The sequence below is a fragment of the Odocoileus virginianus genome, chromosome 11 (assembly GCF_023699985.2).
Source record: "Odocoileus virginianus isolate 20LAN1187 ecotype Illinois chromosome 11, Ovbor_1.2, whole genome shotgun sequence".
Classification (NCBI taxonomy): domain Eukaryota; kingdom Metazoa; phylum Chordata; class Mammalia; order Artiodactyla; family Cervidae; genus Odocoileus; species Odocoileus virginianus.
In genome coordinates, this window is record NC_069684.1 from 7,583,548 (window position 1) to 7,609,369 (window position 25,822).

At 45.0% G+C, this 25,822-nt stretch overlaps 1 protein-coding gene across 8 annotated transcripts in view; it reads left to right on the forward strand.

Moving 5' to 3' along the window:
• The window catches only part of HHAT (hedgehog acyltransferase), a 367,616-nt gene that overhangs the window by 57,975 nt on the left and 283,819 nt on the right, over positions 1-25,822 (forward strand). For 7 of the 8 annotated variants that reach the window (XR_011490224.1, XM_070473890.1, XM_070473888.1 and 4 more), the window contains 3 exons: positions 8,671-8,784; positions 22,186-22,380; positions 25,208-25,423. Coding sequence is in view for 7 of the 8 variants with exons in the window: in XM_070473890.1 (XP_070329991.1) it covers positions 8,671-8,784; positions 22,186-22,380; positions 25,208-25,423 (525 nt within the window). In the remaining variant the exon portion in view is untranslated. The remainder of the gene's footprint in view (positions 1-8,670; positions 8,785-22,185; positions 22,381-25,207; positions 25,424-25,822) is intronic. The other variant, XM_070473893.1, reaches the window with a different exon arrangement.

A 25,822-nucleotide genomic window follows, 5' to 3' on the forward strand; every position in this document is an offset into this window, starting at 1 on the left:
CTCCACCCGTGCTCCCTTCAAGACCCCAAAGAGCGGAGAAATCAACGTCAGATTTAACTGTTGAGTCAGCGGAAGTAGCTGAACATTTTAGTTAGGCGGCCAGTTTTTCCCTAAGCCTGAGAAATTGAATTTCACGATTCTGAGGTCCTGAACTCTCCTCCTGTAGGCACTGAGCCCAGACTGGCTGTACCTGGGAGATCTCCGTCAAGTCCTGTCAGTTCCTGGTCGCGTTTCTGGACGGTGGTCGATCTGCCAGTCAGGGCTGATGTCCTCATTAAGTAAATGGCCATGTTGGCCTTTGCGTTGATTGTCACAGGAAGAGGAGTTCAGACAAACTGAAAGAATTACTAAATTAAAAAAAATTCAGATGCAGAGTCCTGCAGACTGACAGGATTAACTTTCCAGGGGGCACTTTGTATCATAAGGTGTTTTCCAAGGCTGATTCTTACCCCCTTATTTCCAGCCGTTTCTGACGTTTGCCCCCAGGATGAAATTGGCATGTTACAAGCGGCAGATCCCTAAAGGGTCTGTCTTAGGAGGCAGGCGGGCTCAGGGCAGGAAGAAGCCTTGCTGAAAGACCCAAGTTTTCTGTGATGCTAGTAACTCCCTGTGGGCAGAGGGTCAGTTTAGGAAGACTTTTTTTTTTTTTTTGGCCTTTTGAAACTTGTTGTAGATGCTGTGGAAAACATGGAAACATTAAACATAGAATCATGAGATGTCCCAACAGTTCTACCCCTAGGTATGTAATATACCCAGAAGAATTGAAAATGGATATTTAAACCAACACTTGTACACACATGTTCAGCATTATTCACAGTAGACAGAGGGGGAGACAGCTGAAGCATCCATTAATGAATGACTAAACAGGGTGTTGTATATCCCTACAATGAGATGTGATTCAGCCATGAAAAGGAATGGTGCACTCACCCGAGTTACCACATGGACCGACCTTAGCAGCACTGTGCCGGGTGAAAGAAGCCAGGTCACACACTGCAGAGCCCCATTTACATGAAATTCCCAGTGCAGCCAAGTCCACAGAGTCAGAAGGCAGATTTGTGATTATCAGAGCCTGCAGAAGAAGGGGGATGGGAATGACTGATTAATGGGCACAGAGCTTCCTTTTGGGGGTGATGAAAATGTTCTGGAACTAGATAGGGGTGGTTGTTGCATGACATTAGGAGTGTAAATGCCACTGGGTTGAGTTTAATCTGGTTCATTCTGTTATGTGAATTTTACCTTAAAACAACAATAACAGCAAACTCCCCAACTCAAGTGTTTTCAGAATCCCTAAGTTATGAAGTTTCAGTTTGATTAAATCCTGGCAAATAAGCTTCTAATATTTGAGTTAAAGTTTCAGCTACTGGCAAGAGCAGTGATTTACTGAAAAGCAGGCCAAGTCCTGGGAGCGTCTGGGTTAAAAAACCTCTGGTGGACTTGGAGTAACTGAATCTATCTCTGGGATGATTTTCTCAGCTTCCCTTGGGGAATCTTGGTAGGTGCCGTGGGGCTTTCCTTGGCACTGGGTGCTTAAACATTTCAGTCCCGTGGCCTGGTCTTATTGGCCATGGGATTGTGTTATCTTCAGCCAGTGTTAAATTCAGCATGGTCTGAGGGATGCAAGAAAAAGCACAGAAGGAGAGTTTTGGCTATCCGCCTGTGATAACAGTGCAGGACTCCAGCTGAGAGGCCAGGAGTGAGTGCTGTCGTCTGCTAAGCTTCAGGACTGATGAGAATTTATGGCTAGGAGAAGGAAAACTTTGCTCAGTGGTGAGTTGGCAGCATAAGATCTTCATTTGCCAGGTATTTTTCTCTTTTAATTTGCTGTGCTTGAACTACCAGATGATTTTGAAAGCGATCTGAACTGCCAGATACAAGTTACACATGTCACTTGGCAACATTAGGGAATCACTGAAAATTCAAAACATTAAAAAGTAAACATTTAGCACACCCATGTTCATTATCTGTAACAGCCAAGAGGTAGAAGCAACCCAAATGTCCATTGACAGGTGAATGGATAAACAAGATGTGGCATGCCCATGCGATGGTGGAGAATTACTCAGCCTCGGAAGGGAGGGGAATTCTGCAGCAAGCTACAACGTGGATGAACCTTGAGGACATTGTGCAAGTGGAACAAGCCAGACACAAAAGGTCAAATACAGTATGATTCCACTTATACGAACTGCCTAGGGTAGTCAAATCCATCGAGACAGAAAGTGGGATAGTAGTGGTCAAGGGCCAGGGTCAGGAGGAATGGGGAGTTATTATTTAATGGGTGCAGAGTTCCAGTTTTCAAGACAAAAGGAGTTCTGGAGATGGATGGTGGTGATGGTTGTATAGTGATGCGAATGTTCTTAAGGCTACTAAACTGTACACTTAAAAATGGTTAAGATGGTAAACTTTATGTTTTATTTCTTTGACCACATGAAACACAGGTTTTGCAGCCTGAGGACTTGGGTCTTTAAAGTCGGGCTCTGTCGTGTATTAGCTGTGGGACCTTGGGCATGATATGTAACTTCCCTGAGGATAGTTTTCCTTTTCTTACATTGCTGTAGGCAGAATCACACAGCACAGTTAGTCTGTATGCTATAGTGGTTTCTTCCCAATCTGGAGAAGAGGCTGGACGAGTGGGAACTTTCTGGAACAGGGCAGGCTGGCAGTGTGGACGTGGAAGTTGGAGGCCTAGATTGGTCCCATGGGCATGTGAGGGGGAATCACCTCCCTCCCCCAGTGATGGGCAATCATTCAGGATGCTGTCTGTAGGTGCGTCATGAGCTGTTTTCTTAGTATTTCTTTCCTGTAGCCTGGAAAATAGCTACTTTTTTCCTCTCTCTGAAAGCCATCTGAGACATCTGCTCGTTCTGCCCTACAGTTTACACACAGGAAGGCTCAGGACCAGGTAGTTTAAATGTGACTCATCCAAGTCTACAGAGGGGGAGAAATGTGTTGAGAACTTAGGTCACATGATTTCACGCCCCCACGGTTGCAAAGGCTCCCTGAGTATTCGGCATTCATGATACAAATTTGTGCTTAAGTCAAGGTTCTTGCTCTCAGGAGCTTACCTTTTTTTTTCCCCTCTAGAGAGAAAATACATGAAATAGCTAGAATAAAGAGGGCTTGAATAAATGTGCTGTAGTTAAATGTGCTGGGATTGAGGTGTGGGTGACAGAGAAGGGGATACAGTGAGGTCCTCCTGTGAGGGCAGAGGAAGCTTCACACCCGAGCTGATGTGTCTGTGGTTATGGGGCATTAAGGAGGTGACCCTGGTGTTGGGAATAGTTTGGTCAGATGGCAGGGTGTGTGTGTGTGTGTGTGTGTCTGGGTGTAGCAGAGGAATCCAGATGGAGGGCTTAGCACAAGTAGAGACGCATCTTGGGAAAGGACTGGGTTTGAAACCCAGCCCTGCCCCCTCTAGTTGTGGGCAAATAATTTGCCTGCTCTGACCACCAGTTGACTCATCTGTAACATGGATGAGAAAAGAAACGAGAAACTACGTTAAGTGATACCCAGAATGTTAATTAGTGATTTGCATGAGAAGGAGGTCTCAGTTGTATCTCTAGGATATGCAGATGGATGACACCACCGGTACCTGTCTTGCTTTGCAGTGGTTTTCAGAGTGTGGAGAGTTAGTGTTGGTACCATGACCTTCTCAAGGCTGAGGAATTCATATTTCCCCACACTACCTACTGTGGAACTCTGCTCTCTGTAGGAAGAGAGGCCCAGATCCTTTTGCTTGTTGGGTGAAACAGTGTTTCACTGGGAGGTCATAGTCACTATTGAAGAGATGCAGAATCATCACGTCTTTGTGCTTAGACTTCTCTGTTCTTGCCTTGTTGCAGATGAAAGCCTCAGAATGAATAACCGTGCTGAACTCACCCAGTGGATTAAATGCTCGAATCTAGGTGCTTTCCATGGTGAGCAGGATGGTGCTTGCTCTGTTTGTGAATATTAGGTGGTCAACTCTAGCATGTCCTTGCCTGGGAATGGCGTGGGGTGGGGTGAGCTGTTAAGGATTCTCTGGGCTTATAAACACCGTAGGGAATCTTAGATTGATGATGTCGATCTCTGCTACTGGAAATGTGGTCCCTGGGCCAGCAGCGTGGCGTCACCTGAGAGCTTGTACCACAGAATCCCAGGCCCCATCTTGGACTTCCTGGATCATAATCCACATTTTAGCAACAGCTGTAGGTGGTTTGTATAGCCACTGAGGTTTGAGAAGCACTAATGTTGAATACTGGATGTGGATCTTAGAGTTCAGGCTCCCCTTTCTCCACAGAGGGGTCTTAATGGTTCTGTCTGGCTAGAATTTATCCCTGGTTTATATCTGACTCCCTTATAGAACTGAAGAAGAGGTTTCTTCTTCTTCTTATTTTTAGTTTTTATTTTATTTTTTGGCCACACAGCATGTGGGATCTTAGTTCTCTGGCCAGGGAGTGAACCTCTGCCCCCTGCTTTGGAAGTGTGGGGTCTTAACCACTGGACCGCCAGGGAAGTCCTAAGAAAAGGTTTCTAATTGACTAAGAACTGTGGGATTGAGAAAGGAAATGGGGAAGGAACAGAATATGAAAAAATTGTTCCTGATTGGACACTTTAAGATTTACCTTAAATTAGTGATTGAGCTCAGGGTCTGTAAGACTTTGCTTATGGAGCCAAGTGAGTTAGATTTTTCTTAACCTGAATCACTAACTGCTACTTATTGGCCATCATGTTCTATTCATTAACTTGGCTTTTCTGTCTGGTTATTTCCTTTAGGTAAATATATTTTAAATAGATGTAAGAGAAACATTTTTATTTCCTTTAAATGGCTATTTTCTGAAATAACTAGTGATGAAAGACTGTGTCATTTTATTGATGGGATTTTACCAGCACAATATTTTCAGTAGTCCTGGGCCTTAGGATGAAGCATAAAGATTTTTTTTTTTTTTTTTGGTTTCCTTTCTAAAAAATAATCTTAATGTTTTTAAAGTTAATTTTTATTGGGGTAGAGTTACTGTAAAATGTTGTGTTCATTTCTACTGTCCAGCACTGTGACTCAGCTATATGTATACATGTGCCCCCTCTGTTTTGGATTTGGATGTTGGTTTTTAGTGTCTTTTCCCCTGCATCCCTGTTACGAAGGGGCATGTTGCTAGCAAGGCCTCATCACATGACCTTTGTGCCTTTCATCAGTTGATTGACTCTTCCCCCAATTTGACATTTTTGAGATGAGGCAGTGAGCTGTGGACCAGGGATGAAGTCGGGCTAAGGCTTTGAGTTCTTTGCGCTGCACTGCCGGGGTGGGCAATGTGGGCCTCCCAGGCCCTGATGCAGTCAGTCTTTAAATGGAAGGAATTGGACCAAATCTATGATTTTCACTGGATGTGGGCCAAAAGGTTGTTGCTGAGCTGTGAAAGACGCTGGGATTCTTGGCCTCCGGAGGAGAAGAATTCAGTCTGGGGCCAATGATGAGGCTTGATAGCTCAGAGCTTTTGTGTAATAAAGTTTTATTAAAATATAAAAGAGATAGAGAAAGCTTGTGACATAGACATCAGAAGGGGGCAGAAAGAGTGCCCCCCAGCTAGTCTTTAGCCGGATATTATATAGCTACTAGCAGAAGCAGCAGTCTGCTAATTAGAGAAAGGAAATGTCTCAAAACGCAGAGACTCGCATCAGGTCCTTCACCCACAACATTTTGAGATAACACTGGCCCAAGGTGACTTGTCCCGGGCCATAAAATGATTGACTTGAATCTTGAAGAAAAGCACGTTTCCAAGCAAATACAGCCTCATTAACATAGCTGAAAAGAATATTTGCCTGAGTAAAGCATACTGGTTTGTTAAGTTGGTTCTGAGTCTTAGGCAGAACTGACTTGAAGACAAGAGTCCAGGGCAGTGTTAACATAGCTCAAGACAAGCATTTCCATAAGAAAAACGCATTGGTTAGCTCAGAGTTTGAGAAAAGTTAAGTTCAGGTGGAACCAGGTGTCGTCATGGCAACACAGAATTTTAAAAGAAACCTCTTTTTAAATTTGTATAGAGAAGGGGAAAAAAAATCCAACCCTTGTAGTTTGCTTCCTCCTGCCACTTAAGAGAGAGATAAAAAGTGTCTGACACTGGAGACCCCTGGGCTTCCTGCCTGTTACCCTCTCGGGGCTCTATGAACAGGTTGTGTGTGTATTAGGATCTTGGGTGTGGGGAACACATGTTTCAGACACACAGTACTGTTGTCTTTATTTGGAAAATAGAAAAAACCTTTTTTTTTTTTTTTTAAACGAGAGGCGGAATGTAAAAGTGTGATACGATGTTAGGAGGTTAATGTGGGATGGAAAGCACATGGGACCACCAGTTAGCTGCAAGTAACAAAATTTTTAGTGACTACAGAGTGCCAGGTATTGTTTTAAATTTTCGATATGCACGTACTTTCACTTAAACCTCAAAGGTCCCTAGAATATCAGTCCTGATAGTATACAGACAGGCAGACAGGTGAAGTGTCTTGCTCAAGGTCATCACAGCCATTGTGTGGGTGGATGTGGGATCCAAACCCAAGCTGAATCGGCAGCTTGACTGTATACCTGCTACCTCTGCATCCATAGTCTGATATGAATCGAGATCACTTTAATCTGTGCTTTACCTTCTGAAAAAAGTTTTGTAATGTATGTAACTTGTATGCAATTGCCCCTCAGTCCTCAAGTGTGGGAAAGAAAACAAACAAAAATTCTGTTTTCCTCTAAATCCAATTAAAAATTTGGTTCCGGGACTTCCTTGGTTGTCCAGTGGTTATGTCGTAGCCACGCGTTCCGGGAAACAAACTCACTCAGAAGGACAATGCAGATAGTGGAGTGCAATTTATTACACCGGCGGGCCCAAGGCAGAGTCTCCTCTCAGCCAAGGACCCCGACCAGTTTTTGTGAAAACCTTATATACCCTAAGTGTGCGTGCTCAAATCCACCTTCCCAAATTCTCTGAAACTAGTCCAAACAAAGGAAAAGAAAGATACAATCAAGTTAACCCGTGATTCGTTTACCTTAAGCCTTGAGAGTCCCTTGGACTGCAAGGAGGTCCAACCATCCATCCTAAAGGAGATCAGTCCTGGGTGTTCATTGGAAGGACTGACGCTGAAGCTGAAACTCCAATACTTTGGCCCGCTCATGTGAAGAGTTGACTCATTGGAAAAGACCCTGATGCTGGGAGGGATTGGGGGCAGGAGGAGAAGGGGACGGCAGAGGGTGAGATGGCTGGATGGCATCACCGACTCGATGGACATGGGTTTGAGTAAACTCCGGGAGTTGGTGATGGACAGGGAGGCCTGGCATGCTGCGATTCATGGGGTCACAAAGAGTTGGACACGACTGAGCGACTGAAGTGAACTGAACTGAAGTCTAGGTAGTTAACAGTGGACAGTTATCAATAGGCCTGTGGTCATACCCCAGTGAGCATAATAGAATTTATGATTCTATTCGGTTACATAGATAATTAGGATATTCTTTTAGGCGACGGCGAGTCTAGGTACGAACCCTGGGGCTCTTCCATCCAGGGGGTCTGGTTTTCCAGTTGGATTGTCATTTCCATAGATACTGGGCATATAGCTCAAAGTCCACAGTGCAGCCCAAGATGAAGTCCTGCTTTCAAGATGGAGCCTGTTCTGTCTGTTTTCTCCTTCAGTTAAGACCTTGCGCTTCTGCTGCAGAGGGCACTGGTTCTACCCCTGGTCAGGGAACTAAGATGCCACACGCCCCCTGGCTTGACAAAAAAAGAATTGGCCTAAAGTTCCACACCTAGGGAGGTGTTTAGTATCAACGGATCAATGATCAGTGGCGGATTCCTTCCCCACCGATCCAATGGGCTAGAAATTTCTGAGGCCTTCCAGTCCTCATTCCATCCTGCTCGTCAGCCAAACCAGCACTGCTCGTTTGAGAGTGGCCAGGTACAGTGTTTTCTCCCTCCATGCTCAGCTTGGCTGCTGCGATCTTCCTGGGGCTCCTGAGGCCAAGGCTCTTAGTTGTGAGTCCTCAGGTGTCCACGAGTCCACTCTCGCCAGAGGTTTTCACCTGCCCCTGCCGGGGAGCTGGGAAGACAGAGCCTAGAATGGGTACAGACATAGGATGCTGGTGGACCCAGAGCTTCCCGAGGGGAAGAGAAGGGTATCTTTCATTCTTTCCTCATATACTCTTGTAGGGAATGGGTTAATTTCTTTATCAAATTATCCTCCTGCCTGTAAATGACAGCAGGATTTAACATGACTGATCTTATACAATTTTATTAGTATCCAGTGTACATTTCTCTTGTTGGTAAAAGCAGCTAAGTGACCAAACTGAGATAGCCTCAGTAATTATTTGTCCTGTCCGTGTGACACTGAGGAAATAAAGGGAATTCTTTAAGTCTCTGCTACATCTTTTATAACACAGGGTTAATAATAGTTTCTGTCCCACAGAGGGTCCTGGGATGGGGGCAGGGGATCAGGTTTAACAAAGGCCTTTGAGACTAGCCAAGCTGGAGGGAAGTGTACGGTAGGTGGTGTGTGTGTGTGTGTGTGTGCCTGATGGGGTAGAGTCTGGAAATGTTGTGTCAATGCCGTTTTATAGCGTTTGAACTCACATTGGCCTCTTCTTGCAGTTGTTTTATTAACTGGAGTTTGTGTTCTGCCTCAAATATGTACTAAGACCTCCCTGATAAACTGCTGTTTTGGCCTGTTTAGGACCCAACCGACTTTGAGTGGAGCTTCTGGATGGAGTGGGGGAAGGAGCGGCTGGTGTGGCTATTCCTTGGCCACATGAGCGTGTCTCAAGTCGCCAACCTGCTTTCGAGGAAGGTATGGTTATGTGCATCATTTCCATTTCAGCTTCTTTCTCCTTTGCTGTTTGTCAAGAAGGAACCCTGAGCTAGGAAATCAGGGGGCATGGATATTGGCCTCTGAAGCCTGGAAAAGGTGAGAAAGATTTGTTACTGGTCAATAAGAGAAATTACCAGATAAAAAAATAAAATCAAAACATAAAAGATAAAGATGTGATAAATTGTTAATGTTGGATAAATATAGCATAATGACTTAACATACATATGTTGTGAAGATTATCACAATAAGCTTAGTTAACACCCATCATATAGGTACAAAAAAAAAGAGAAGAAGGAATGTTTTTTCCTGTGATGAGAACTTTTAGGATCTCCTTGCTTAGCAACTTTCAAGCATACCATATCGCAGTAACCACAGTTGTCACGGTGTACACTAGTACTTACTTTTCCGATAATTGAAAGTTTGTACCTTTTGACCACCTTCATCTAATTTTAAAGAACCTTCCAAGCAAACCTAATAATAAAGAATACGTGATTTTGCATTCCTAAACTGATAACAAATATACCTACCTCAACCTTCATTAATGGGTTTCTTTTCTTCCATAAGTTGGTTTGGTGTTTTGTTATGACATCAACCTTTCTAGAAATTTAATGCTTTTATTTCTAACACAAAGCTTCTCTGCCCACATGCGGATGATTTACTACCCCTAGGTCTCAGGTTTCCCATCTGTAAAATGAATAGCTCATTATCTGTATTTTCTTTCCCTGTTGGGGGAAGATGAACTGTTTTGGGGAGGATCTGTGAAATGAAGCTGTTATCATTACTGCTGCCGTGGGAAAGGGCCAGCTGTTGTGGAGCGGAAGAGTCCTGGATGATGGATTAGTTCCTGGACTTGCTCACTCATTATAGCTTTCTGACCGTGGAAAGGCTTTTCATCACTGAATCTTAATTCATCATTTTCTATAAAGTAAGGTTAATGAAATAATAATATTTTTTTTCCTTTTAAAAAATGGTGGGCTTCTCTCTATTCACAATAACGAAGACATGGAAGAAACCTTAATGTCCATTGACAGATGAATGGATATAGATGTGGAAGTGGAACATCATGTTAGACGCTCAGTCGTGTCCAACACTTTGCAATCCCATGGCTCCTCTGTCCATTGAATTCTCTAGGCAAGAATACTGGAGTGGGTTGCCACTTCCTTCTCCAACAGTGGAATAGTACTCAGCCATAAAAAGAATGAAATAACACTAGATGTAGCAACAAAGACGAATCATTCAGTGTCATAGTAATCCAAGTCTGTGCCCCAACCACTGATGCCAAACAAGCTGAGGTTGACCAGTTCTATGAAGACAACACCTTCTAGAACTAACACTAAGAAAGGTGTTCTTTTCACCACAGGGGATTGGAATGCAGAAGTAGAAACTCAAGAGATAGCAGGAGTTTGGCCTTGGAGTACAAAATGAAGCAGGGCAAAGGCTAACAGAGTTTTGTCAAAGAGAACATGCTGGTCATAGCAAACACCCATTTCCAACAACCCAAGAGATGACCTCTACACATGGACATCACCAGATGGTCAAAACTGAAATCAGATTGATTATGTTCTTTGCAGCTGAAGATGGAAAAGCTCTATACAGTCAGCAAAAACAAGGCCTGGAGCTGACTGTGGCTTAGATCATGACCTCCTTATTGCCAAATTCAGGCTTAAATTGAAGAAATTAGGGAAAACCAATAGGCAATTCAGGAATGACCTAAATCAAATCCCTTTTGATTATACAGTGGAGGTGATGATTAGATTCAAAGGCAGAATGCCTTCAGGCAGACAGGTGCCTGAAGAACTATGAACTGAGGTTCATAACATTGGACAACAGAGGGTGACCAAAACCATCCCCAAGAAAAAGAAATGCAGGAAGCCTGAGTGGTTCTCTGAGGAGGCTTTACAAATAGCTGAGGAACTAAGAAAAGCAAAAAGCAAGGGAGAAAGGGAAAGATATTCTACTGAATGCAGATTTTCAGAGAATAGCAAGGAGAGATAAGAAAGGCTTCTTCAGTTAACAGTGCAAAGAGATAGAGGAAAACAATAGAATGGGAAAGACTAGAGATCTCTTCAAAGAAATTGGAGATAGGAAGGGAACATTTCATGCAAAAATGGCCACGATAAAGGACAGAAATGGCAAAAACCTAATACAAGCAGAAGAGATTAAGAAGAGGTGGCAGGAATACACAGAAGAACTATACAAAAAAGGTTTTAATAACCTGGATAACCACAGTGGTGTGGTCTCTCACCTAGAGACAGACATCTTGGAATGTGAGGTCAGGTGGGCCTTAGGAGGCATCACTATGAACAAAGCTAGTGGAGGTGATGGAATTCCAGCTGAGCGATTTGAAATCCTAGAAGATGATGCTGTTGAAGTGCTATATTCAATATGCCAGCAAATTTGGAAAACTCAGCCGTGGCCACAGGACTGGAAAAGGTCAATTTTCATTCCAATCCAAAAGATGGACAATGCCAAAGAATGTTTAAACTACAGAACAATTGCAGTCATTTTACATGCTAGCAAGGTACTGCCCAAAATCCTTCAAGCTAGGCTTCAACAGTATGTAAACTGAGAATTTCCAGATATACAAGCTGTATTTAGAAAAGGTAGAGCAATCAGAGATCAAATTGCCAACAGCTGAAGGATCATAGAGAAAGCAAGAGAATTCCAGAAAAACATCTACTTCTGCTTCATTAACTGTGCTAAATCCTTGACTGTGTGGATAACAACAAACTGTGGAAAATTCTTCAAGTGATGAGATTACCAGACCACCTTACCTATCTCTTGAGAAACCTGTGTGCGGGTCAGGAAGCAACAGTTAGAACAACTGGACATGAAACAATGGACTGGTTTAAATGGTAAACAGCCATTTGACTGGTTCAAATGGCTCAGACGGTAAAGAATCTGCCTGCAATCCAGGAGACCTGGGTTCTATCCCTGAGTTGAAATGATCCCCTGGAGAAGGGAATGGCCACCCACTCCAGTATTCTTGCCTGGAGATTTCCATGGACAGAGGAGCTTGATGGTCACAGAGTTGGAGAGAACTGAGAACTAATACTTTCACTTTTTTTTAGTCAGACAGTGTGAGATGTAGACTAACCGTCTATTTGTGGCCGGATGGACCTCCTCCTTTCCAAATTTTCTCCATTTCCAGCTCCTGTTTTGCACCCACCACCATCAGAACACTACCTAGTTTAGGATATAGGTGTTCCTCTGGTTAGTTTGCTTGCGGCTCTTCTTGTTAGGAGGCCCTCTTCAGTGTGGTTCAGAGCTCCTGGCTGAAACCCAGCTTTGTCACTTTCAAGCAAGGCAATCTTAAAAGCCAGTTAGTTAATATCTTGGAGTCTTTCACCTCATTTTGTGCATCAGGTGCATCAGGGATGGTACCGCTTGCTTCCTAGGGTAGTGGTAAGGGTCTAATAGTTTTCAAGGTTGTGCTAGTGTATGGTGACAGCCAGCAAAGAGGTGGCTGCCGCCGGGGTTCTGCTGGCGTTTTCTGTGTGCTGTGACTGCGGTCTGCGTGGGTTCCTGGGAGCAGTTCCCTCTGCGGTGTTCAGAAAGGAGGCATCTGTCTGAGATTCTGAAACCCCAGAGGGTCTCTTCAGCCGTACCTATGTTCCTCTCCTGCGGGGCTTTCTCTGACCCTGTTTCAGGCTTGTGCTGGCTTGTGGGAGAAAGGACAGGGACACACAGACCAGGAGCTGAGTGAGAAGTGACACAGGAGGGCAGATCCTGAGGCCGCCTCCTGGGAGGGGTGGCCACGACTGCCTGGGGGTGTCAGGGAAGGTCCCCCATCCCCGCCCCAGGAGGTGGCTTGAAGAGGGTGGAGCCGTCTGCTTATTTCAGCCTCCTGCATCTCCTTATAGGCCTGGGCGGACAGGTGGGCCTTGTCTTTTTATCTGCAGCGCACATCTTAGGCAAACTCAGTAGGCGGTTTTGTTTGCAGTTTTCTTGGAATGAGGCACAGTTCGCACTGACTCATTTGTGTGTGTGTGTGTGTGTGTGTGTGTCCCATCCCTCTGTGACCACAGGTTTGATTTGTGTGACAGCTGGCGGGCAGGGTTCTGCTGAGGCTGGAGCACACTGCTGTCTTTGTCCGTGTCCTCTTGGTCCTTATGTAAGTGTGAACCTCAGCTCTGGCCCCGTAAGCTCTGTGCTTTCACCACCTGGACTGAGAGTCCCAGATGCCCTTAATTTGGGTGGCTGTTTTTGGTATTTATTCAGGGTGGAAGATTTGGGCTGCACTTGTCTTTTATCTCCCCTTCTCAGGGGCATCACAAACTGTGGACGATGCTATAGAGACAGGCATTATCACTACTCGTGGTTCCAACCCTGAAGGATGCTTCTGGGCTCCGTCCTCTGTCTCGTCCCATCTCTCTCTTTGCTGGCCCTGAAGAAGAGGTTCGTTTCAAAAGCGTGGTTTTCTATTTCTTCTTCTTTTTTCTTTTTTTTTTTGCCATGACTAGTAATAAAAACTTTCCACCGAGCTCCCCAGCCAAGGTTAAACGTTGTTTCTCTGGGTTGGGCTCTCTCACTGGGTCTTGGCAAGACTGGCTCCGGGGCAGCGCCCTGGGAGGGGAGGCTGAGGAACGGCTCTGAGCTTTGGCCATGGGTTTGTTAGGCTTGGAGTGTGTGTGGGGCGGGTCAGACAGTGGCCTCCTTTCTTGAACACCCTCACCACATGAGGCATAGTGTTCTCTGCCCTCAGAGCCAAAAACACCCCTGGGTGAGCTTTTCGAGAAGGCTGGGTGCCGTGGCTGACCACAGCGTGCCCTCTCACCCGACCTTTGACCGGCAGAACCCACGTCGTTAGCGTTGGGCCCCGACCAGCTGAGCTCATCGGCTATAGGCCTGAAGAGCATGGTTCAGTGGCATTGGCTGAGATGAGGGTGCTCACCTTTGGAAAGCTGTGGTGCTCCTTTCCAGCATTTCGTCAAAACCACACACCTAATAGGAATCTCATGCACTAATGGATTTCTTGGAGCCAGACTCCTCCACCTCCATCAGAGCCTCTCTTAGGAGAGGTGAAATTGGCTTTGTTTGGGCCCATTGGCCTTTGCCCCCAGGGAAAGCAGGCTAGAATACAGTTGTCTGGACTCTGGGATGGCTTTGGGTTTTTTCCTGTTTGTGTGGGGAGATACACACACACACACACACACACACACATATATCTCACATATATTCATATGTGAATATATCACATATAATGACATATATATATATTGATAGCATCTGCAGTTGATTATGTAGTATGTAATAAATTATGCTGTGCATAAGCATTGTTGAGTGACTTCTTTTATTTATTTCTCAAACAATGCCCACTGAGTGGTTTCTGGGCAGACGTACAAAAAGAATTAATGCACAGCAAAGTCTGGCCCAGTTGCCAGCAGGAGTCTTCACCAAGGCGTCACGGTTTCCTTCCTCCCTGCGGAGGTGAGCTAATGAGGGAGACCACTCAGGCGCGTCCTGCTATCGCCCAGCGCCCGCAGCCGAGAACAGGAGCAAGCAGGCGGGGAGGAGAGATGGTGTGAGCGGGGCACGGCCAGGCCGGCTCTTGCTGTGGCTGCGTCCTGGCTCCCCGTGAGGAAAACTGAGGATATAGATTTGCAAAACAAAGGGCCACAAGTCTGTGGTCTTTTCTCAGGTGCTGATTTGGGCCTTTGAAATATGCCAGTTGAACCTGTCGATCTCTCGGAAGACTTCCGTGGTGTGCGAGGACTCAGGTTCTATCAAAGAGTCTGCATTCATAGGCGGGTGCCTGTGTTCTCTCAGCTGTGCGCTGTCTGAGGCTTCCCCCAACACACGATTTGTAAGATTTTTAAGTGAAAACTGGAAGTAGGCAGAGAGATGCGGAATAACCCCTTTCTACCTTATTTGCAACGGCAAAGCGGTCTTGGCTCATAAGGGGTTAAGTGATACAAGCAGACTCTTTGGAAATCAGCCAGTTTTCACATTAGTGACTAAAAAGACCCACATTTTGGTGCTTATTTCTTGTTCTCAGTCATAACCGCCGGGTTAATTCCCAGTACTTGCAGAAGCATGTCTGTCTGTCCATCCACCTACCCTTTCATCCATCCATCTACCGACCCACCTATCCAGCTATTCTAACCATTCATTTGTCCAGCGTTTCTGAAACACTTGCTGTCAACTAAGTACCATGTTAGATTCTAGGCTAACATTATCGTATGACGAACAAGATGGGCTATTAGCTTGTTAAGGGAACCTCTACCAAGAGAATCAGCTGTGTCCCATTTTGAGAAGTGGTTCGGTGTTAACACGAGGAGCAGTAGGAGCAAAGGGCGGGTTTGTTACCCAATTTCAGTCTGGCCCAGTGCCTTCAGAAAGTCCCATAGTGATTAGTCTTGCTTTACCGGAATGCCACAAAAATAGAGTACAGTTTCTTTCTTATCGTTTGTTAAGACTTCAAAAAAGTTCCTCCTCTTTCCCTGCCCACCTTTTGTCTCTTACCAGGAACTGAAGAACCTGGAATAAAGAGAGTCAAAGGAGTCAGTTCTGGTGGGCTGGCATCCTATGCTCCAGCAAAGTTCATTCAACCCGTCTTATCGATGCAAGGTTCAGGTTGCTTGCACTTTGATGCCCTTTAAAAGAGCATGGAAAATGCAAGTTAAAGCCACTACCAGAATGGTTCAGACATAAAACAGTAACACCATGAAATGCTGGTGAGGAAGCGGCATAAACTGGATTGCAAGCATGATGCTGGTTTTTGTTCAGTTGGTCAGTCGTGTCCGACTTTTTGCAACCCCATGGACTACAGCATGCCAGGCTTCCCTGTCCATCACCATCTCCCTGAGCTCACTCAAACTCATATCGATTGAGTCAGCAATGCCATCCAACCATCTCATCCTCTCTCGTCCCTTCTCCTCCTGCCTTCCATCTTTCCCAGCATCAGGGTCTTTTCCAGTGAGTCGGCTCTTCTCATCAGGAGTACAGAGTATTGGAGTTTCAGCTTCAGCATCAGTCCTTCCAATGACTATTCAGGATTGATTTTCCTTAGGATTGATTGGGTTGATCTCCTTGCAGTCCAAGGGAAACCCAGGATCGAACCAGGGACCTTTAGATCTTCAGTCTGATGCTCTCTCAACTGAGCTATTTCGGCTCCATGTTGCTGGTAGGAATGTAGGGTGGCCACTCTGGGAAATTGTTGGGCAGTTTCTTATAGTACTAAACTTGTAACAAGTATGCAGCCCAGCAAGCTCACTTTTGGGCATTTATCCTGGAGGCATGAACACTTGGTTTTACACCAAACTCTGCACATAGATGTTCATTTCAGTTTTATTCATAATAGCCCCAAACAGGAATATAGCTCAGATGTCCTGCAACAGGTGAACGGTTAAAGAAACTATGGTTCATCCTCCCCATGGAAACTACACAGCAATGAAAAGGGGCAAGCCTTTGATATTCACTGCAACTTGGGGTGGATTTCAGGGAATCAGGCTGAGTGGAAAAAGCTAGTCCCAAAGGTTCCATACTGTGACTTGAAATGACAATATTTTAGAAATGGAGACAATATTGGTGGTTTCCAGGGGTTGGGGATGTTGGGAAAAGGGAGCAGGAAAAATGTGGGTGTGGTTGTAAAAGGGCAGTGCAAGAGATGCTTGAGGGGATGGAGTTGTTTGGTGTCTTTCCTATGGTGGATGCTGAATCTATTTGTGATGAAACTGTATGTAACTAAAGACACACACACAAATGAAAGTGAAGCTGGGAAAACCAGTGTGCTTGTGGGTTATAGCAATGTCAGCATCCTGGTTGTGATATACTTTGGTTTTGCAAAATGTTACCATAGGGGGGAGATAGGGTAAAGTATCCATGGGATCTCTGTATTATTTCTTTTAACTGCACCTATCTCAATAAAAATCTCAGTTAAAGAAAAGCATTGTGTAAAAGTAATACTTGATTAGAATTTAAATCTTATTTAGGAATGTCACAATTCAATTCAATTCAATTCAGTCACTCAGTCGTGTCTGACTCTTTGCAACCCCATGGACTGCAGCACACCAGGCTTGCCTGTCCATCACCAACTCCCGGAGCTTACTCAAACTCATGTCCATTGAGTTGGTGATGCCATCCAACGATCTCATCCTCTGTCATCCACTTTTCCTCCTGCCTTCAATCTTTCCCAGCATCAAGGTCTTTTCCAATGAGTCAGTTCTTCGCATCGGGTGGCCAAAGTATTGGAGTTTCAGCTTCAGCATCAGTCCTTCCAATGAACACCCAGGACTGATCTCCTTTAGGATGGACTGGTTGGATCTCCTTGCAGTCCAAGGGACTCTCGAGAGTCTTCTCCAACACCACAGTTCAAAAGCATCAATTCTTCAGCACTCAGCTTTCTTTATAGTCCAACTCTCACATCCATACATGACTACTGGAAAAACCATAGCGTTGATTAGATGGACCTTTGTTGGCATTAAATTAAGACTGTATTTTATTTCTACATGTTACTTGATCAGCATGATTCTTTGTGCCTCGTTTTAAGTTCATTCATAATTGTCATTTGAACCTCTTAAATGGATTGGTTTGTTTTGACTGTTAGGCCAAATTTTTAATTAATTTTTAAAAATTAATTAGTCAGTTGTTTGGGCTGTGCTGCACGGCTTACGGGATCTTAGTTCCCTGACCAGGGACTGAACTGGGGCTCTTGTCAGGGGAAGTGTGGAGTCCTAACCTCTGGACTGCCAGAGAATTCCCTAGGCAGACTTTAAAACCTTCAGCTTGACATAAATTACATATGCGACCAAACCTGTGTGTACCTGCCCAGATTGCCCTGGGAACCTGGGGAAAATGTCTTTACAGGCCTTCTAGGAGGAGATGAATCAGAAGTATTGCTTTGGAATAAAACAGCACACTTTCTTCTTTAGTTTTGAAGAGTTATACAAGTTTCCTGGTATATTTGATGTCAGAGGCTCAACATCTAATATTTAATCATTTTCACTTATGAGGTGGACACAGGTTTGATAAAGGCGTAAGCACTTTTGGAGTAGAAATAGGTAGGGCGGGGCTGTCTCTCGGCCTTTGGGTGCGTACAGGGTGACCCTTGGAAGAAGCCCCCCTCCTCCTCAGAGCAGCAGACCTTCTGTGCTGCTGCCTCGTTGCTGGGTGAGGGTTTGTGTCCATTTCTTGCCGTCTCTGCCCTGCTTCTTGCAGGGAGTGTGTGTGTGTGTGTGTGTGTGTGTGGCTGGGGGTGGGGATAGGGTTGCAGGAGGTGTGCCTTAAGGCAGCAGTCCCCAACCTTTTCGGCACCAGGGACTGGATTCATGGAAGACAGTTTTTCCATAGATGGGGGTGGGAAGAGAGGGGGGTGGTTTCGGGATGATTCAAGTGCATTATTACGTTTACTGTGCACTTTACTTCTACTGTTATTATTACATTGTGATATATAATGCAATAACTATACAACTGACCATTAACGCAGAATCAGTGGGAGCCCTGAACTTGTTTTCCTGCAGCTTGATGGTCACATCTGGGGGTGACGGCAGACAGTGACGGTGGGATCGCCTGCCGCTCACCTCCTGCTGTGTGGCCGAGTTTCTATCAGGTCACGGACCGGTACGCCTGGGGGTTGGGGACCCCCACTTTCAGACTGCATTGATGGTGGGGACTGTCCTGCACTGGTGACAGAGAGCAAGGCATGGAAGTCTAGTCATACTGTATCAGCATTTTAGTGGTGTTTTGGGGACGGGATTCCCATTGCAATTGTGTAGATTCCAATTGCATTCACTTTACAGTACAGAAAAATCAATATTTCCGTGAGGTTCTAATTTATGTAAGGGCTTCTCAAGTGGCACAGTGGTAAAGAATCTGCCTGCTAATGCAGGAGGCGCAGGAGGTGTGGGTTCAATTCCCGGGTCTGGAAGATCCCCTGGAGAAGGGAATGGCAACCCACTCCAGGATTCTTGCCTGGAGAATCCCACGGACGAAGGAGACTGGTGGGCCGCAGTACGTGGGGTCGCAAAGAATTGGACATACCTGAGTGAGCACACACAATTTACATAAGTGTGTAAAAGAATATTTTACTTTTCTGTTACTTGTGGCTGTTGCTGTGTGTGGGCTTTCTCTAGTTGCGGAGCGTGGGGGCTCCTTTCCACTTGCGGCGTGGGGGCTTCTCAGGCAGTGGCGTCTCTTGTAGAACACGGGCTCTAGGCGGGCGGGCTGCAGTAGTTTTCAGCGCAGGGACCTAGCTGCTCCATGGCGTGTGGGATTTTTCCCGGACCAGGGTTCGAACCTGTGTCCTCTGCATTGGCAGACAGATTCTTTACCACTGAGCCACCAGGGAAGCCCTATATAGGTTTTAAACCAGGTAATTCTTTCTGCATTTTTCACATCCTTCTGTTTCATCACCTGACCACCATGAATGTACATAGTGGAGTTGCCTTTGCCCATTGGGTGGGTGAGTGGGTAATAGGAGGGATAACCGAGAGGGTAAGATTCACATGAGAGCATTTGCTGTGATGTCTTAGAGAGAATGGTACTGAAAGTCGCCTGCCTGTACTCTTTGCCAGGAAGAAGATGGTGAGGGATGAGAACATAGGATGACCTCGTGAGCCCTCAAAGTCGCGTTTGTGAGCGCGGGTGAATTTGTCAGACACTCTGTGGAGCAGATGGGTTTGTACAGCCCTGCTCGTAGTTCCTGAAGGTTCCTCCAGCTTTTCCAAGTTGAAACAGCTTCAGTCTGTGGTTAAGGTCCCAAATGAATCCCAACAAACAGGCTTTTTCCAAGTGGATCAAATAGCACTTAATAAAACGTAGCTGTGTTACGGGTATGTGCATAGCCACGCACACATGGGAATGGATTCCAAGTGGTAAATGCTGTAGATCTGTTTAAAAAAGACACCCCCCACCTCTTTTCATTTGTTAAAGCTGCTCCTTAAAATACTGTTGGCAACCTCATTCCTTATTATTGAACTCTGTCCAGAGGTGAGTTTTTCGGGGAAAGTTTAAAGCAAACTTATGTGCTGTTTAATGTCGTAGTAGGATGGAAAAATAGTAGAAATGAACGGTAGATTTCTCTGATTTTCTTGGAACTTCAAAGTGGCTGACCCAGTTGTTCATTTAAAATGTTCTCTCTTGGGCTGGAGTATAGATTTGGGAGAGAATTCTACTTAGGCAATATTTTGGCAGCATTACCATTGAAAGATGGGATTTATAATTTGCAGTCCACATCTGTCTTTCCCTTAAAGAAATCATCTTTTCCATAAGAAGACCCAATTTTTTTTTTTTTTTTTTTTAAATTTTTATTAGTTGGAGGCTAATTACTTTACATCATTACAGTAGTTTTTGTTATACATTGATATGAATTAGCCATGGATTTACAAAGAAGACCCAATTTTAAGTAGTCCTCACTTTTCAAGTCAGTGCATTCTTGGAAATCCTATCTATCTATCTGTGTATGTATGTATGTGTGTGTATGTATATATATATATATATACATACATATATATATACATATATATAATGTATATTATTTTTAAAGTCTTTATTTGTTACAATATTGCTTCTGTTTGATGTTTTGCTTTTTTGGCTATGAGGCATGTGAGATTTTAGCTCCCCAACCAGGGATCGAACCTACACCCTCTGCACTGGAAGTCAAAGTCTTAACCACTGGACTACCAGGGAAGTCCCTGGAAGTCCTATTTTTGAATGCTTGTCAAAAAGACACATCATGTTTCCCTATAGGAATAGCTGCTAGTATTTGCAGTGTATGCAGACATCATTGTAAGCATTTTATGTTAACTTAATTCTCACGACAGCCTCATGAAGTAGATGCCATTATTTTAATTTTATATGTGATTTAAAAGAGAGAGATTTAGCAACTTGTCTAGGGTCAAACATCTAGTTAATGAGGACATCAGATTTATTTAGGCAATTAGACAGCAAAACTTGGTAATTCTACCCCTAAGATATATTGCCTCTCAAACACTGTTAAACCATTATTGTGGTTTCTTAAAGTAAGTCTTTACCAGCCAGATATGACCAAGAGTGTATTGTAAAAGCAAAGACATGTTAATTTTTTTAAACTTTTTATTTTGTTTTGGGGTATAGCCAATTACCCTAATTCTTTACCAGCTCAGCTGGTAAAGAATCTGCCTGCAGTGCAGGAGACCCTGGTTTGATCCCTGCGTTGGGAAGATCTGCTGAAGAAGGGATAGGCTACCCCCTCCAGTATTCTGGCCTGGAGAACTATACAGTCCATGGGGTCGCAAAGAGTTGGACACGACTGAGTGACTTTCACTTTCATAGCGAGTTAAGTGTTGACGATAGTTTCAGGTGAGCAGTGAAGGGGCTCAGCCATACATGTACCTGTATCCATTCACCCCCAAACTCCCCTCCCATCCAGGCTGCCACATAACACTGAACAGAGTACCATTTGCTATACAGTAGGTCCTTGTTGGTTATCTGTTTTAAATACAGCAGTGTGTCCATCCCAAACTCCCTATCTATCCCTTCCCCCCATCCTCCCCACCCCACAACCATAAGTTCATTCTCTGAGAAAAAACATGTTATTTATTAAGTTATTCAATGTCAATAACTGTAAAACTTGAAATAGAAAAATTCTCTCCTAAGGTAGTAATAAATGTATTAATCAGATTTACTAGACAGAGGCCTCAGTCTCACCCACTGAAAGCAGGTACTTTTTCTGTGACCTAAATTTGACTGTGAATAATATGCTAATGAAATAAAAATGTAATTGGATATTTACTTTTAAACCTGTGGTTTAGACTTTAGGAAGCCTTTTGTGGTTTGGATGGCCCAGTTTCTAAATAAGACTCCCAAGAAATGTGCACCAATGCTTTCTCTCACCTTCACTTTCGCAGAATAGTGTAGGCGGTGGCTGGTGTGCCAGACTGGCAGCTTTTCCAGCTGTCTTCTGGCTTCCGTAATGTCTGTTGGAATGTCAGCATATATCTTATAGTTGCGGGATCCACTGGCCTGCGGCTTTGGCTGAAGGCAGGGAAGTGGCGCCTTGCTTCTGGGTGAGTCTGGTGAAGTTCCAAGGACCTGGGGGTCGGCAGCCATCACTCTGGGGCAGGGGCCCAGCCTTCAGGATCTGATGCCTGATGATCTGTGCTTGAGCTGATGTAACTGTTAGAAATAAAGTGTACAATAAATGTAATGTGCGGGAATCATCCTGAAACCACCCACACACCCCAACTCTGGTCCATGGAAAACTTGTCTCCACTGCTGCCAAAAAGCTTGGGGACGGCTATCTGGGGTTAATGTGGCAGGTCCTTCTGAATCCTGTTTGTCTGTGTTAACACTAAATCGCCAGGACAATGAGAGTAGTTTGGTTAAAGGTCACAAAACAGAACCTTCGGTGGCAAGGGCTGTTAGCTTACGTTCCCGTTCTCTCCCCCTCTCTGTCTGCAGCACAAACCCTGGATCCTCGCCGTCTATGGGATGTGGGCCTGCCGATGCGCGCTGGGCACCCAAGGCACCGCCATGGTGCTCATTCACACCACCATCGCCTTCTGTGTTGCTCAGTTCCGCTCTCAGTCCCTATCGTGGCTGTGTTCTCTCTCTCTGCTCTCTACACTGAGACTGCAAGATGTGGAGGAAGTTAAGGTAAGAGTCTCTCGTTTTTTTTATACCAGTGGGAAGGAGATAACCCGTTTGGCAACGCCATCATCCAGGTAGATGCCTTTGTTTTCAGATGAGTCAATCCAAGAACTGGGATGGGGCTCCCCCTCGTGGCTTCAGAGGGTGTTGCACCCTGCAGTCCTTTTTATCTGACTTTGTCTTAGCCCTCCAGACATGACTGAGGGACTAACACACTTTAGCCCTCGGAGGCTGTCCAGGGCCGACCCTCTACCTTTTCTCCCAGTTTGGGTAAGCATGGATGGTGTCAAATGCCACAGGAACAAAAGGAAAAGAAAGCAATAAAAAAAAAAAAAAAAAGAAAGCAATAATCTCCTTGTTGATTAGTCGCTAAGTTGCATCCAACTCTTTCTTTACCCTGTGGACTGTAGCTCGTCAGGCTCCTCTGTCCATGGGATTTCCCAAGCAAGAATACTGGAGTGGGTTGCCATTTCCTCCTCCAGGAATAATCCCCTATGCTTTTAATAAAAAATCATCTGTAAGCTGCTGTACAGTGTATAGAGAACTCTCGCATCTCTATTTCATCAGAAGCCCGTGGTGGTCCCTGAAACAGATACGGTAAGTATTTTTCTTGCACAGAAAATCTTGGGAAGCTTCTGATATTCTTTCTTTAACCATGTGTTCCTGTGGTATTTTAACTCTTGTCCATTTGTTCACTCATTCATTCACTCATTTATTGATTCATGTGATGGCAGTTAGAACTGGTGAGCCCTGGATTGGCACAGACATGGGAAAGAACACAGCAGGAAGGATGAGCCAGTGGTTTTCTAATCTCTTCTGTTCACCATGTGTCCTTCTCTTGAAACCGGAGGCAGTATTTAACCTCTGAGTCTCAATTTCATCATTTGGAAAATGAAGGTACAAGCTGCCTTCCTCATGGAGTTGTTGCTCTCAGGATCTGACAAGATAATGTGTTAAGCAATTTTGTAAAAATGGTAGCATTTTGAAAATTCAAGTTTTTTTGTTTTTTTCTTTGCTGTTGTTAGGCTATCTTAATTTTTCTTCACTCTCACCAGTGGACTGGGGTGAGTAAGGCAGATGGGCAGCTCTCTCCTAACAGAAGATACTTAACTTCCTGGAATGATTAAGCTACCTGATTATTTAAATAAGTGTGCTTAAAATTAGATTTGTGATAAAAAGAAAAACAAATCCACATCTGACTTTGGGGGGGATCTGGCAGTTATTCAAAACAGTCTCTGATTGTAGTGATCATTTATTTGGGGACCACTAGCATCAGTTATGGGTGTTGGTGGTGAATAAATTATGTACATTGGTGATGTGAAAAATATTTCCAGAGAGGAGGGAGCCAATGACCAGCAACCAGTTGCTCTAGGTTTCCATACTTTCACACATGCAGTTTTCTTGATTTTTCTTGGTGGCTGCTCAAGTCCTGGACATGGGGTAGAAACTCTGTTCAGGGCTTAATTTTTCTCTGTAAAGCCTTGAGAGATTCTCATGGGTCAAATGAACTACTCTGTCCTTTGTCCCAATTCTGTTTTTTGTATCTATTTTCATCACCTGGTTTTCTCATTAAAAAATAATCTGTATGTATTTTAGAAAATATGGAATACGTAGAAAAATAGATGATAAAATGATCCATAATTTTACTCCCTCAGTAGTATCTAGATTTTATCACAGTTGCTTTTAGTCTTTTGTTCTTCGCCTAGTTTTGTACATACTTGTTACTTCCTATTTCATGCTGTCTTGTATACTGACTCCTGTATGAGAATTCAGTTTCACTGAAGGCAGGGACTATTTCTTTTGATGATGTGTCTCTAAAGCTTGTTTGGAAAATAGTCCTCCACTACATGTGAAGCCAAATTAATGACAGAGAGCCAAAGGAAAAATCTGTTGAAGACATAAATCCCACGTGGCCTTTACAGACACAGCATTTTATTGTGCTTCCTGGGGATTACTTTTCTAGCAAATTGACTTCCTGGCCCACCTTTCTTGTTCACTTTACTCCTGTGCCCTCCCCAGCATGAGCGTCACGACCAGCTCAGCTTCACCTCAGATCATCAGGCATTAGATTCTCGCAAGGAGTGTGCAGCCTCCGACCCTGGCACGCACAGTTCACAGTAGGGCTCACTCTCCTGTGAATATCTAATGCGGCTGTCTGCCGGGGGGCGGGGCTCAGGCTCGAATATGGAGCCCTGGGAAGTGGCTTTAAATACAGGTGAAGCTTCACTAGCTCACCTGCCCTTCCCCTCCTGCTGTGTAGCCCGATTCCTACACTGGCCACGAACCAACAGTGGCCTGTGGCCTAGGGGTTGGGGGCCCCTGTAGTAAGCTGTAGTATAGTTTATTCGTATAGTATATGTAAACATAGCTTTTATGTGCAAATGGGAAACCAGGCAAATTGTGTGACTCATTTTGTAGCAATATTCCATTTATTGCGGGGATCTGGAGCTGAGCCCCCAGAGTCCCGAGATCCGTCTGGATAGGTCTCTCTGTGTCTTCAGGGTTGTGGAAGGGGCTGTCAGAGTACCCCTCGGATGTAGCTAATCTGCATGCTATGCACTGGTGCGTCCCACGGGTGCGTATCTGGGAAAACCCTCACCCTCTGTTGCATCAGACTTAACGCTAAGCCGATGGCCGATGTTAGGGACACTCTTCTGCCTGTTGCTCGTTAACTGCTTGTTCTGATGATGCATGACGTTTACCAGCTGTTCGGAGGCTCTCGGCTCCCAGGGTGGGACAGCCGCTCTGCCCGTGGAAGAGCTCTCCTTCCCTGGAGACTGGATGGGGTCTGTCCTCGACACTCAAGGGTTGTTCTCTCCTTGTGACTTCACAGAGAGGGTGGTACAAGACGGAGACCGAATACTACCTGCTGCAGTTCACGCTGACCGTGCGCTGTCTCTACTACACCAGCTTCAGCCTGGAGCTGTGCTGGGAGCCCCCGCCGGCCCAGCGGCCCTTCTACTCCCTCCCCTGGATGCTCGCCTACGTCTTCTACTACCCGGTCTTCCACAACGGGCCGGTCCTCAGCTTCCCGGAGTTCATTGCACAGGTAGAGCCTTTCGAGGATGGCACGGGTGTTCCTGCCCGTGACGCTTCTGTCCTTGTTGCTGAGATCACTCATGAGTCTTTTCATACTGTTGTTGTTTAGTCGCTCAATCATGTCTGACTCTTTGCAACCCCATGGACCGTAGCCCACCATGCTCCTCTGTCCGTGGGATTCTCACGGCAAGAATCCTGGTGTGGGTTGCCATGCCCTCCTCCAGGGGATCTTCCTGACCCAGGGATCGAACCCATGTCTCCTGCATTGGCAGGTGGATTCTTTACTGTGGAGCCACCAGGAAGCCCATACTTGGTTGCCCACAAATGTACAACACACATTATTGTCGTGAATTCTGATAAGAAGTGAAATACTTCGGGGAAGTAAGCCTTCAAAATGAAGGTCACCATG